General features: G+C 37.8%; 1 protein-coding gene across 10 annotated transcripts in view; it reads right to left on the bottom strand.

The window, feature by feature from the left end:
* Positions 1-14,353, bottom strand: part of CFAP20DC (CFAP20 domain containing) — a 244,468-nt gene that overhangs the window by 70,060 nt on the left and 160,055 nt on the right. The window contains exon 13 of one of the 10 annotated variants that reach the window (XM_055343310.1): positions 7,436-7,810. The exons of the other annotated variants lie outside the window; for them this stretch is intronic. Within the exon in view, the coding sequence (XP_055199285.1) occupies positions 7,436-7,810 (375 nt within the window). The remainder of the gene's footprint in view (positions 1-7,435; positions 7,811-14,353) is intronic. 10 annotated transcript variants of the gene reach the window in all.

Genomic DNA, 14,353 nt, shown 5'->3' with positions numbered 1-14,353 from the left:
TTCTGGAATTTTATTGAATTTGAAAAAGTCTGCTTTAGAATGCTAGGCACACTGGTTTGTATTTCTAACTACTCAGACATGAGTAGAAGAAAATACCTTGTCGGATTATGAACCTATTTAATACTCATTATGACCCTATGGAATAAGTTTTATTATTTTCTCCAAGGTGATAGATGAGTTAACTGAGGTTCAAGGAAGTTAAGAAATGTGTCCAAGGTCACGTAAGTAAAGAGAAGCAAAGCCAAAATTAAAATCCAGGTCTGTCTGATTTGAGTTGGTGCTCTGAGCCATGGTGTCCACTGCTCTTGACCTCTCAGAAGAATGAAAATGTAGATAGACATGATCTTTTGGGAAGGTCCTGAAGGTAGCAAAGGTGAAGGCCATCTATCAGGTGGCCCAGGAAAGCATGAGGCCAGTGGGCACTTGTAGTAGTAGTCTTGGAATGAGGGAGAGTCACTGGGTAAACTTGCATAGTTGGGCCAGGATGATTGACATATGTATAGCACACAGGGCAACCTAATCCCCAAACAGGTGTTTTGCAACAATGGAATACTGTTGTAACTGAAGGAAGTCAGGGGTCAGAAAGACATTTATGAATTCTTCAAACAATGGGGTATTTGTTGGAAAGACAGTTGCAAATGGCATACTTGCGTGGCAAATTCAAAGAGAGACAGATGGTTTCCTTTCGAATACAGAGTATTATATATCCTAGAAAATGCAGAACTTTATGTAATGGAACAATGCCTTTAGAACTCTAAGATAATTTACAAACTCATTTTCCTCCAAGTTTGTAGAGTACAAACTGCATAGAATAGTAAACCTCTATTATTTAAAAAAAAATATGGGCTCATGTTCATCAGGGAGGCAGTCAAACTAATCCTTTTTTCATTATCCAAAGGAAAAGGCTTGACAATTAAAAAAATTATACCATGGCTTAAAACACTTTTAACAGCGTCCTTCCATAATTTAGTTTTTATTTTTTAAAAATAAAAATGTGAAAATTAAACTCAAAAGTCATATGGGATTCATTCTATAGTTTTTTTTCTATAAAAAGTCAAGTCTTATTTTTGCTAAGGAGAATACATGAATTTGTAACTGGTAGCATATTTTGTCTTTCTTTTGAAAATAACCATTCTTTAGTTAAGTTCAAACTTTTTCTGGAACCACAAAGCCTGTTATATAGGCCTTTTTGTTTGTTTGTTTAAAGATGCACATAATGACATTTATGGGTTTAAAATGATTCATTCAAAACTGTTTGAATGCAGTCATACATGTGGAAAAGTTTAATTACCAGCTATCTACATGGTTATGATATTACCCAGAGGGCTGTACTTGTTTCTTAATTAAAAATATTTGAACTTAATAATAGGGAACTCTATTTAAAAATGAATAAAACATTGCAAGGAGGAAGTTTACCAAGTAGTTAGCAAATCGATTTCCGTAAATGTTCCTTAAGAATTACTAGTCCTCTTGGCATACCAGGGGATTAGGAAAATAGTTCTCCTACATCTCCTTTTGTAAAAGCCTTTAATTGTCCCTTGTCATAAGTCACTTCACGTTGGCACTTTGTGAGAGCAGATTTTATTTTTAAAGACTTATTTATTTATTTGAGAAAGCACACACATGCTCAAGCACAGGGGAGGCAGAGGATGAGGTGAGGAGACAAAGGGAGAGGGAGAGAGAATCTCAAGTGTGTAGCCTGCTGCAGGGCTCCATCTCACGACCCCTGAGATCATGACCTGAGCCCAAATCAAGAGTCAGACACTTAACCAACTGAGCCACCCAGGCGCCCCATGTGAGAGCAGATTTTTAATGGGGTGTGTCCACTTATAATTCCTGATTGCAGTACCTTGATGGCTGAGTTGATGGCTCAGGTCTGCTCAGTCTTCCAGAACCCAGAGAATTACATGACCATCCTCCTTGTTGCTCAGATCCCAAATCTGAGAGTCATCGTTAATTCTACCCATTTCCTCTTCCCTATATCCTGTCTGTCCTAGCTCCCAGTTATTCCTGGGATCTACTACTTTTCTTCATCTCCACTCTGATCTATCAGAGTAATGCCTCAACTGCTTTCCCTGCATCCACCCTTGACACAGCAAGAGGGAAGTTTTTGAATGTAAATGTCGTTGCATTGTTTCAAACCTTACAAAGACGTATCACTGCATTTGAAGTAAAGGCCATCCTTTTCACCGTGGCCATCCTGATCTTACATGATCTGGACCCTGTGTGCTGCTCTGACCTCATCCTTCACTACTTACCCCTTCTTCTATGCCCCAGCTCCGTGGATCTTCTCTATTTCCCAAAGATGCCCATTTCAGAAGCTTTGTACCTCCTGCTCCTAATACCTGAAACATTATTCCCAGGTTCTTTGCATGACTGGCTTCATATTAAACTTTAGATCTCAGATCAAATGTTATCTACTCCATCAGATATCTAAAGTACCCACCATTCTAGCCAATCCTGTTCTCTATTACATCACCTTGTTTTTGTCTTCCTGCACCACTTATCATAGTATATAATCACTTTATGTACTTGCTTGTATGTCTTTATTGTCTTAAGTCCCCCAAGGAGACAGGCCTCATCTGTTTTGGTTGATGTATCTCTAGTTCCTGGGAGGAATACCTGGCCTGACAAGCACTGAGAAGAAGAGGAGATGCTCTCACTAATCCAGAAGTAGAACTACAACAGCCATAACTCATCACCTAGAAGTCCTTTAAATTAATTAATTAATTAATTAATTAATTAATTAATTAATTTTAGAGGGGAAAGTGGGGGGAAGGGCAGAAGGAGAGGAAGGGAGAGAATATTATGCAGGCTCCATGCAGCGCAGGGCTCCATCTCACAACCCTGATATCATGACCTAAGCTGAAATCAAGAGGCAGATGCTTGACTGAGCCACTCAGGCACCCCTAGAAGTCCTTTATTTTAGGAACCCAGCTTAGTGGTAAAACCCTCATACATGTCAGTGCTTTACATATGTGGACTACAATGCTAGCCAGCAAAGGTAATTTCATATCTGCATTCATATAATATTAGACAGACTTCTAGTCCCAGGATAATCATCAAAATTTTCCTCTTGCATCAAGTACATTTCCTATGAGTCATACCAATAGAGTCTTTCCAGGCCTGACTAAGCTCATCATGTCTGTGTTAGATTGGAAAGGAAGTAGAACTATCTCTATTTGTAATGACACGATCTTGTATTCTAAGAAAATCCTAAGGAATTCACAGAAATAGTATTAGAACTAATTAATAGCAAGGTTGCAAATTATAGAATCAATATAAAAATAAATTGCATTTCTATGAACACTAGCAATGAACAAATAAAAGATAAAATTAAGAAAAACAATTCTGTTCACAATAGCATAAAAATGTACTTAGATTTAATAAAAGAAATGCAAGACTTACATGCTGAAAATTATGAAACATTCCTGAAAGAAATTAAAGACACAAATAAATGGAAAGATATCCATGGACTGGAAGGCTTAATACTGTTAAGATGTTAAGATATATCCCCCAAATTGATTTCTAGATGCAATGCAATCTCAGCTGCCCTTTTTGCATAAACGGACAAGTTGATCCTCAAATTTCTATGGAGATGCATAAACAATCCAGAAAAGGAAGAATGAAGTTGAAGGAGTCACATTTCTTATTTTAAAGCCTACTACAAAACTATAGTAATCAAGACAGTGTGATACTGCACAAGGATAGACATATATATAGAACAGAACTGGGAAGTCAGAAATAAGCTTTTACATGTATGGTCAACTGACTTTCAAAAATGGTGACAAGACAATTCAATGGGAAAAGAATACTCTTTCAACCAATAGTGCCGGTATAAGTAAATATCCACATGTAAAAAAAAATGCAGTTGAATCCCTACTTTCCATTAGAGACGGAAATTAGCTAGAAATGGATCACAGAACAAAATTTAAGAGTTAAACTATAAAATTCTTTAAGGAAAATACTGGAATAAATCTGTGATGTTGGATTAGGCAATGGCTCTGACATATGATATGAAAAGCAAAAACAATAGAAGAAAAACATTGATAGATTGGACTTTATAAGATGACAAACTTCCATGCTTCAAAAGATAGCCTCATGAAATGAAAAGACAATTTACAGAATGGGAGAATATATTTACATATCATGTATCTGACAAGAAACTTGTATCCAAACTCTTACAACCGGACAATAAAAAGACCAATAATCCAAAGGAAAAATCAGGCCAAAGATTTGATAGGCATTTCTCTGAAGGAGAGGCTAATAAGCATATGAAAAGATGCTCAACATCTTTAGTCATTGGGGAAATGCAAACCAAAACTACAGTGAGATATGACTTCACACACACTAGGACACACTAGGACGGCTTAAAACAAAAAGACAGTAACAAGTGTTGACTAAGATGTGGAGAAATCCCCTCAACTCGCCTTGCCCGTGGAAATGTAATACGGTGCAGCTGCTTTGGAAGACAGTTGGGCAGTTTCTGGCAAGTTAAATGTAAAGTTCCATATGACCCAACAATTCCACTCCTAGGTATATACCCAAGAGGACTGAAAACATATGTCCACACGAAAATGTGCATATGAATGTTCATAGCACCATCTTTTATAATAGCCCAAAAGTAGAAACCACCAACTGATAGATGAATAAACAGATACGGCATATCCAGATAATGGATTACTGTTCAGGCATAAAAAGACATGACATGCTACAACATGGATGGAACTTGAAAACATTATGCTAAATGAAAGAAGTCGGACCCAAAAGGCCATATACTGTCTGATTCCATTTATATGAACTGTCCAGGATAGGCAAATCCATAGACAGAAAGCAGATTAGTGGCTTCTGGGAGTTTAGGGGAAGCAGGGAATGGGGAATGTCTACTAATGGGGATGGAATTCTTTTGGGATGATAAAAATGATCTAATATGAGCAGTGATGGTTGTACAACTCCATGAATGCACTAAAAAAGGCAGAATTCTATATTGTGTGAATTAAATATTAGTAATTAAAAGTCACTGCCATGGGTTTCTGGGATCTGGGGGAAAAATCCCATTGTGGAGTTACCAAGCACATAAGCACTCTTTTGAGGAAACTTGTTTCAGATTCTTAGCTGCAGTTATTAAATGGAGAGAATGTCAAGTATTAGCACCCTTTCAGTATGACCATGAATTTCTTTTTTAAATGGTGTCTCTGGAAGAACACTAGATTCCCCCTATAAATTCATTCTGAAATGGGGTAAAGTGCCAATGCCTTCAATAATTTTACATCCTATTAAACTGAGGTTATCACATTCACAAATGTGAGCGACACAGATTGTAGTGATCATGTGGGTTATTAGAGATCACATTTTATTAGCATGAATTTTGACACTGAGGTCAAAACCTCTCTGCACAAATGGTAAGCAGTGCTTTTGTGCCTTTATCCCCTCAACACAGATAAAACTCCTTCCCTCTTTAATCCTTTTGAAGAGATTGCTCTGTCAGTCTTCTCAGCTGTAAAATGGATGAGTGAAAATGGCATATGCTGCCCAGGAGCCCCTGTGCAGAAGGCACCTGGGTCAGTCTGGGCTTGGCAATCGACAGCAATAAGCTGTGAGAAAGATCCTCTTGGAGCAACTGGAATAGTCTCTGTGAACTGGCTTATCCTCAAAGCCTCTCAAATGAAGAGGATGGTGTAATGGAAAGTTGCCTACTCTCTCTCCAACCTTTCATTTTCCCCTGCTATCATCGGAGAGCACTACTTTTCAGGCAGTGTACTTGGCACAACGGCCAATTCTAAAAAGTTCATTTGTGCCTCAAGCTTCCAAGCTGATTTTCATGCTCTGGCTTTATTTCTATAGAAAGATGGAATGATTCAAAATAAACAATCTTTTGGATATATTAGGATGACAGATTTTACCTAATAGAAGGGTGGTGGCAAAAAAAATTAGCAGGGGCAGGGGTGGGGGGAATGGAGTGGAAGGCTTCTTAGAGACTTGCTTTGGCTCTGTTTTTGGCAGCGCAGTTTTGGCTGCAGTCAAATAAAGCAGTGTTGTAGAATAGATCTCTTGTAGAATAGATCTCTAACGTTCATTTATTACCTGCATTCCACTTATTAGCACAGCAAAGAAAAAAATTACAGATAGGTATTAGGTAGAACATCTGTTTTAGAAATATTTCCAAAAAAATGGATAACATGCAAAAATATTACTGACCACTTTCATCCTAAATCACCATAAAACAAATCCATTTTCATGATGTTAGATGATTCATGCATGCATACACACATGCATACGAACATGAGAAATAAGGGGAACACACATTCCAGTTGTATCTGGGTCTTTCTTGTGGAGGGGTCACCATTCCCATAAGAGCCGGTACATGTTTATGGAGCCCAGCGTGGTGGATCCAGGTAGCAAGTCTTGACTCAGACAATCTCCATTCAAGTTCTAACTCTTCAACTAGCCAGCTGTTGTCCTTGAACACCGTGCATAACCACTCTGAACCTCAGTCTCCTCATCTGAAAAACGAGGATCAAGGTGTCTACCTCTCAGGGTCCCTGTGAGGATTAAATGAAATGTTCCACAGAAAAAGGCTTGGCTGAGTGACTGGCACATGGCAAGTATTTAAGACGTATCAGCTATTTCTAGTTTGTTAATGATGATGCATATGTCTGTGATTTGTGCAAGGGAAAAATCCACCCTGAATTGCTTAGAACATAATTGAACCAAAGCTTTACACTGTATGTAATACATAGAAAATACTTAGGACATGACAAATAAAGAAAGCTTTCAATGTTTTAAAGAAATGGATGAATATAAGTTCATTTGTTCTGCATGGCTTCATTTGTTCTCTGGTGTCTAAGTATAGGTATGGAGGGACTTAAGGAAGAAACATACCAACACAGGAAGGAAGAAAATCAATCTGATGAACATGAATATAGCCACCAAACTAGCCTAGGGATTTACTCAATGACACTACTTTACTGTTAACCTTCACTCATGCCATTTATTATTTAGGAAACTGCTGCAAAGAGACCAGAAAGTGAATAGAATAATGATGTTTTTACGGCTCCTAATGTAGATTGTTATTGAAAATCTGTCAATTTCACTGGCAAGCCTTTGGCTCAGAAATAAGATCTTCATTTATAATTTGCAGGCAGTGATAACTAGAATTATGAGAAGTAACCAGGAAATAAAAAAAATAACTATTATGATAATTATCTTTCTCATTAAAAACATGAGGCATTCTATTATCACTGGGATGTGAATATACTCCTCTTTAACAGCTGCTGCTACTGAGCTAAAACACATCTGAATAGGAAGGCAAATACATTACTGATCACCCAAATGATGAAAAATAGGTCCTGCTGAAAATGCGTGCGAAGTGGAACAGAACAGAACACAGCAGGACGTACTGCCCGCCTATGCAAACCAGAGGGATACCACTTACAGATACTTCAGGAATCGGTCTCAACTTTTCCCCTGAGGTCTCCTTGAGCAAGGTTTTATTTATTGAAGCTGGTACTTGATGGGTTGGCCGGTCCTTTGCTTTGATAAGAGGATCTGGAATTTTCTGAGAGGATTCACTTCTTCCAGGGGGAGAAAGGCATGGCGTAGGCACCATGCTCCTTTGAAAGTCTTTTCTATCTATCTGCTTTGCCAAGGAATTCTGGCTTTCTGATGTTCCTGCTTCTGTGTAGGCACTTTTTAGAGGTCCTTTATCAGTTCGCCTTGCAGCCTTCCCCAACGTGCTCTCTAACGTTAACTGAGTTAACCCTGAAGGACTAGCTGCTGGACTTGGGGAGCCCTGGATACTGTTGTTATCCTACATAGGGGAACAAAGTGAAACCATGTTGAGTCAAAATCTGTGGTGAATAAACTACTGATAACAGTTCTTAATAAGTTCATGTATTCTCTGAACAAAAAGCATATATATATATATATATATATATATATAGATATATATATATATACTATTTTATTCTGCAATAAAAACACGAGCATCTAAAACAAGCAACGTAAGTAGGTATATAAACCATTTGCTAAGGTGCCCTACTATGGTATCTGGTCTTGGTAAGGCATATTTTTTTTTTTTACCATTGAGTTACAAAAGAATCATTTAAGAAGAGGTCACTAAAAATATAGTCCTTTCAAAAAAGCATGTGGAAGAAGAGATCTATAGGAAGTTATCTATGATTTGTAGACTTTGAATTCCCAATGAGCTGACTCTGTGCGAAGAGAAAGAGCTAGAACTTATAATATTTAGCTTATTTAAGGCGGGAAATGCTACTTTAAAAAGAAGTGGGCTTATCAAAGTATTTTTGTCTTAAATTATTGTAGGGAAGTTTTATTGTTGAAGAGCAATAGATAGTAGACATGTTTTGTGAAATACTTTTCTTACATGAAAATTTCAATTATAGAAAGTATTTTTTTCCATAAAACATGAGCATCATGAAATATAATTATTTGGAAAGCTACATGAATTTTTCAAGTACATAGTTCTGAGATTATCCCTAGGAAAGTTTTAATTTTTAAATCTGAGAAAGGAGGAAGTACAAACATAAAATCAATGGCTGTGAAAGTAAATAATGAAAATGAGAAATACAGTACTTTTTTAGTAGGTGGATTTTTCTGCTATAAAATAAGAAAAAATTTAAAAAACAAACTAATGTGATCACTGCTTATTCTTGCCAGGGTAGATTTTTCCAACTTGTGTTATTTAAATATATAATAAATAAATGGATATTAAAATGATAAACTTAGGACAGAAAAAAATCAATAAAAGCAGAGTATATATATCTATATAGATTTAAAGATTTTATTTATTTATTTTTATTTGAGAAAGAGAGAGCATGCATGCAAGCCAGTGGAGGGCAGGGGAGGGAGAGGGACAAGAGGACTCCCACTGAGCATGGAACCTGACCCAGAGCTCCATCTCATAATCTTAAGATCATGACCTGAGCCAAAATCAAGAGTTAAATGCTTAACCAACTGAGCCACCCAGGTTCCCCCAAAAGCAGATTGTATTTTAGAGACATTATTTGATGCCTGAGAAAATATATCTTACATTCAGTTTCAGAAAGCTATTTCCTATCCTTCCATTTGTAGCCACAGAGAACCAAATATCTAGTTATTCCCCAAATTTGGTTTTTTATTTTTAATTAAAAATTTTTTTAGAGTGAGTGAGAGAGAAAATGCATTCAGGATCAAGGTGGAGGGGCAGAGGGATAGGGAAAGAGAGAATCTCAAGCCGACCTCATGCTCAGCAGGAAGCCTGATGGGGCTGGATCTTAAGACCTCAAGACACTCATGACCTGAGCCAAAATCAAGAGTTGGATGCCTAACAAACTGGGTCACCCAGGTGTTCCCCCCAAATTTGGTATTTTTATTTTTTTTAAGATATTATTTATTCATTCATGAGAGACACACAGAGACGGGCAGAGAGCTAGAGGGAGAAGCAGGCTCCTTGTAGGGAGCCCGATATGGGACTTGATCCCTGGAAAGGGATCATGCCCTGAGGTGAAGGCAGACTCTCAAGTGCTGAGCCACCCAGGTGTCCCAATTTTGGTATTTTTAAACAAAATATCTGAGTGACTGATTGAACTTTTCAGTTTCTTCCTGAGTGTTTGGTCATCATCACACTCAACACACAGATCACTATCTGAGGTGAGATTGCCGTTTTAGCATAAGTGAAGCATATGTAAAGGCAAGAAAGCCTGCTCTAGATTGCATACCGGCCAGAAGAATTTATTATGCCTTTTAATGAGAAGGGATCTATCCCCCTGTGTGTCTGTCATTGTTCTGCCAATCTTCCTTTCTTCCTAATCCTATCTAGGGTTATTGCCATAGGCGCTGTGGGTGCTGAGGATATAATGGTAGCCCAGAACTGAATCTCTGTCACCCAGGGCCTTTGAAGGGTCCTTGAGTGATGTGACTCAGGAGAATCAGAGATGTCACATGATAGAAGGCATTGGTGTGAGTTCGTGTGGTGTCTGCAGCGTCTGTGGAGATAGCAGAGAGGGAGGCCAATCAGGAGACTGTTGAGCTGTCATGATTAGAAGCGCTGGGGTGTCTGGTTGAGACACTGGTAGTGGGGATGGATAGGCTGGGCCGATAGGAGAGTTCTGTAGAAGGCAGAGTATGCTATACTTAAGACTCTGGAAATCTCTAAAATGTAGTTGGTAATCCCAAATCCTGTCATAAAACGATTTTCCCTTCTTGTGGAAAGTAGTTGGGATTAGCAGGTAACTGTACTCTCAAGGAAGGTCCTAGAACACTCGGGTCTCAGAACATCTAAGAAACAGCTTGCCTGTCTGAATAAGGAATGAGAATTGCAGGGTGTCTAAGGATCTTCTTCTTGGTATTTGTCCTGGGCCTAAACTTGCTTTGTCTATGCTGGCTTGATCTTCTCATTCATTTATTTCTTTATATGGAGAAATTTACTTCCCAGAGCCCCAGGTAAAGAAAAGATAGTGACTGAATGTCGATCCATGGCCCCTTACTTTATGTCCCAAGTGAAAAAAATAAGAAAGTTGGGATATTTTCATCCTTGAAACAGTATCGTACAGCCTCAGCTGCAGGCACTGGACACACCTTTCCTCTGTACGCCACTTGCTCAATGAGCTCATCCTTCATTGCCACTCTGAGACCCGTTAGGCTGTTCACATGGTTGAAGAACCCCGCCTTCAGGTAGAAAACTGGAAAGAATGCCAGGGACTCGAAAAATGCCTAGTGTCCTAAATTACTAAGGAATGGAGCGGTGACTCTTGCAACTTTTGTTTCATAGAGACAAAAGGAGAATAAAAGTTTAGCCTTGTCTAAAGAAAGTAAACAGAGAATATAGCAAACATCCCTCAGACCCTAGTTCTAAGAAGGTACTGGTGGGAAGTAGGATATATTTCTTGTTAATTCAGTCTGGGTGTTACATAGTACTATCTTTTCTCCAGCTTTCAAAAAAAACTCTAGTTTAATTTTCTATAATTGTTGTATATACTGGGCAGTGGGTTTTCTGTGACCAAAAGACTCTCTACTCATTCACTTCCATCATATTTTCATTAATAAAAACTAAACATATGTTGTGTATTTAAAACAGACAGGCCCTAAAAATAGGTTCGTTAAAAGCAGGAAAGGTATAATTATGAACCTTTGGGCCAAAACCTTTGATCACTCTGGGATTCCATTTTGTATATCACATAGGCAGAAATTAACTTTTGCAATAAAAATTAGTTCAGTAAATATTTACTAAGCTCCTGCTATGTGTAAGGCATTTTGTAGGCACTATAGAAGACACAGGTAAGAAGGACACGGGCACTGCCCTTGAGAGGCACAAAGTCTCAAAGGCAAAAAAAAGTATAAAGCAGAGAGACATAGATACCTACAAAGGTCACAATTTCATATGGGAGAAGGCAGCAAATAGCATTTCAAAAATTTTAGATGTAATATTGGAGGGGTGCCTATAAAGCCAGATGTTTGCTACATCATTTTTTTAATTTATTTTATTTATTTATGATAGTCACAGAGAGAGAGAGAGGCGCAGAGACACAGGCAGAGGGAGAAGCAGAGGGAGAAGCAGGCTCCATGCACCGGGAGCCTGATGTGGGATTTGATGCCGGGTCTCCAGGATAGCGCCCTGGGCCAAAGGCAGGCGCCAAACCGCTGCGCCACCCAGGGATCCCTGCTACATCATTTTAAAAACACCTTAAAAATCAAATTATTTTTTGCACTTCTGGGGGAGGGGGTCAGAGGACAGCCTTTTTTTCCTTGTAGTAGTTTACTCAGGTGTAAAATTATTTCTTTTTGCTTGGCATGAGCAGTAATTATACACACAAAAATATTCATGAGATGTATATGGACATTCATCTCACATTTTTCCTAAGATACACCCTGGTTTGGAGATGGGCCGAGGAGGACAGATTTAGCTGTGTTCCCTGGTGAGCATTCTCTTGGTTGTACTGCATTTCCACACTAACACGTTTCTGCGCTATTCTAAATATATGGAAAAGATAAATAACTGGAGAATCTGGACAGAGTATAAAAGGCTTGCTTATTTTGGTTGCCCTAGAACCAATTCTGGTTTATCCCAGATTCTGAAAGGGGAATTATGATAAATGAGAAAGGCAAGAGATACACGAGACCAGTATTTTGACTGGACTTGAGTTGGCTTCTCTTTTCAAAGGAAAAAAATAGAGAGTAAAACTAGTATTATATTTTCTAAGAGTAGTACAATGGCAAAACTTTATTCCTTTCTTATTTTTTTAAAGATTTATTTATTTATTTATTTATTTGCGACAGAAAGAGAGAGAGAGAGAGAGAGAGAGAGAGGCAGAGACACAGGCAGAGGGAGAAGCAGGCTCCATGCTGGAAGCCTGATGCAGGACTTGATCCCAGGACTCCAGGATCACGCCCTGGGCCAAAGGCAGGTGCTAAATGCTGAGCCCCCCAGGGATCCCTCTATTCCTTTCTTAGGCAACACTTTTGACTTACTAAAATAGGTGATATATGTATAGATGATGGTTCCTGATTTCACACATACAACACCTTTGGGCTTAATAAGCTCTTGGCTTAATTTTTTTCTTATATAACATGCATTTGTTATGTGCATTAAAACTTAGCTTACTACGACCTGATTGAAAACCAACAGTTTTCCCTTTTGGTTTATCATTTAGCTACTGAAAACCTGTACAGCAATTGAATATAATTTGTCAGAGTGGTAAAGAAATTGTCACGCCATTTTCACATTCTGATAGTCTGTTCATCTGTTTCTCAGAAGAACAAATGCAAAATGTTTTTGATTTAACTTAATATATATTTTTAAAATGTCCCAAATCTCTTGAACCGTTTGTCTTCTGGGCTCAGAAGCATTTGTTTGTTAAATATTCAATCATGCCCCAGTGCTGGAAACATCAATAGAGTTTGCCTGATTAACTGTAGCACAGCATATGTACGCTGAAGATGAGAATGATTTCCCCAAGGAGCCAGGACTTCCTCTGTTGAACTACGTTTCTTAAAAGGACATGCAGATGGGCATTTGGACAATAATTTCTGGATGCACAAAATGGATTGCTCTTGCTGAGCTATAATTTTAAAAAGATAATTTTAATGACTCTTGAGGGCCACCTACTTGGAGCAGATGGGACCCAAGCTCTTTGTATCACAACTTTAATGTTGAGCGAGTCAGGGTAGAGCTCTGTTTTATTTAGCCTTTGTAAAAGCAGATGATCATATTTATTTATATTTCAATTGATTTTTTTAATTCAGTCCACTGTGAAATGAAGTCTTGTATAACATTTTTAAAAGTTCTGTAAAAACACATGTCTGCAAATATTCCAAACATACTTTTGATAACAGTTTTGAAATCTGTAATTGAGACTGAGTCAGCAGGAGTCTTTACTCTTGTCCAATGTTTTAGTGACTAAATGCACGCATTGGCAGCATCCTGAAGCTGGATCTGGGCACCAGCAGACAATAGGGATGATAAGGTATATACTTCTGCTGTCAACTAAAAAGCATAGTTATTTGCATAGATATAGCTAAAGACATTGGTCATAAAGGAATGAGAAAAATCATTTCTTCTTTGATGATAAAGAGATTGGCCACTCAAATATATCTTAAATGGCTTCACTAACAACCATCCCCAAGAAATAGTTCTGCTTCCACCTCTTGATTTTATAGGAAACTTAAAGTAATACAGTTCTCTCTGGATGGAAAAGATAATTGATAGTGGTATCTTATAATGCATTTGACTAGTTTATAAAAAAGTAATGAAAGGAAAACGTTACTGTTTCTAACAAGTAACTAACCAGCAGTAGGCTTGATATTAAAAGGGGTTGGACAAATTTTTAAAAATATCTTTACCTAAAGCCAATGATGCTTCATAGACAAATAGAAGTTAGAAGGACTCTATAGGATGGGTAAACACCATCACATGAATATTTGGGGAAAATGATGAGCCTCCATTAATTGTATAACCTATCTTTCTAGAAGTTAAGACTTCATGCTCTTTTAGCTGATAACATTTTAAAGATTTCTTTTGGAAACCCCTATGTACAAAAAACTATTTATCTGTATGATGTTTAATAGCAAAAGTGGTAGAATTATAGTCTAAGCAGACAAGAGTTTTATAATTTTTGTTACTTGCCTATAACAATGAAGAGCCAAGTCATAAGAACCATGGAGCCTGTGACTATTGCAGAGAGGAACAGAGCTTTATAAGAGAGTAATAAAGACCTAGAGTTGTGAACGGCTTTAAAAAATTTCTCACACACAGTAAATATTAAATTTGCCTGGTGGGTTTAGAGAATATGTTATGTTGTAATCCATAATATACAGGAACAAAAATGCAAGGCAACATATTCAAAATAGTCCTTAC

This window comes from Nyctereutes procyonoides, unplaced genomic scaffold (genome assembly GCF_905146905.1).
Source record: "Nyctereutes procyonoides isolate TBG_1078 unplaced genomic scaffold, NYPRO_anot_genome, whole genome shotgun sequence".
In the NCBI taxonomy this organism is placed as follows: domain Eukaryota; kingdom Metazoa; phylum Chordata; class Mammalia; order Carnivora; family Canidae; genus Nyctereutes; species Nyctereutes procyonoides.
This window is presented reverse-complemented; position numbering and strand designations above follow the sequence as displayed.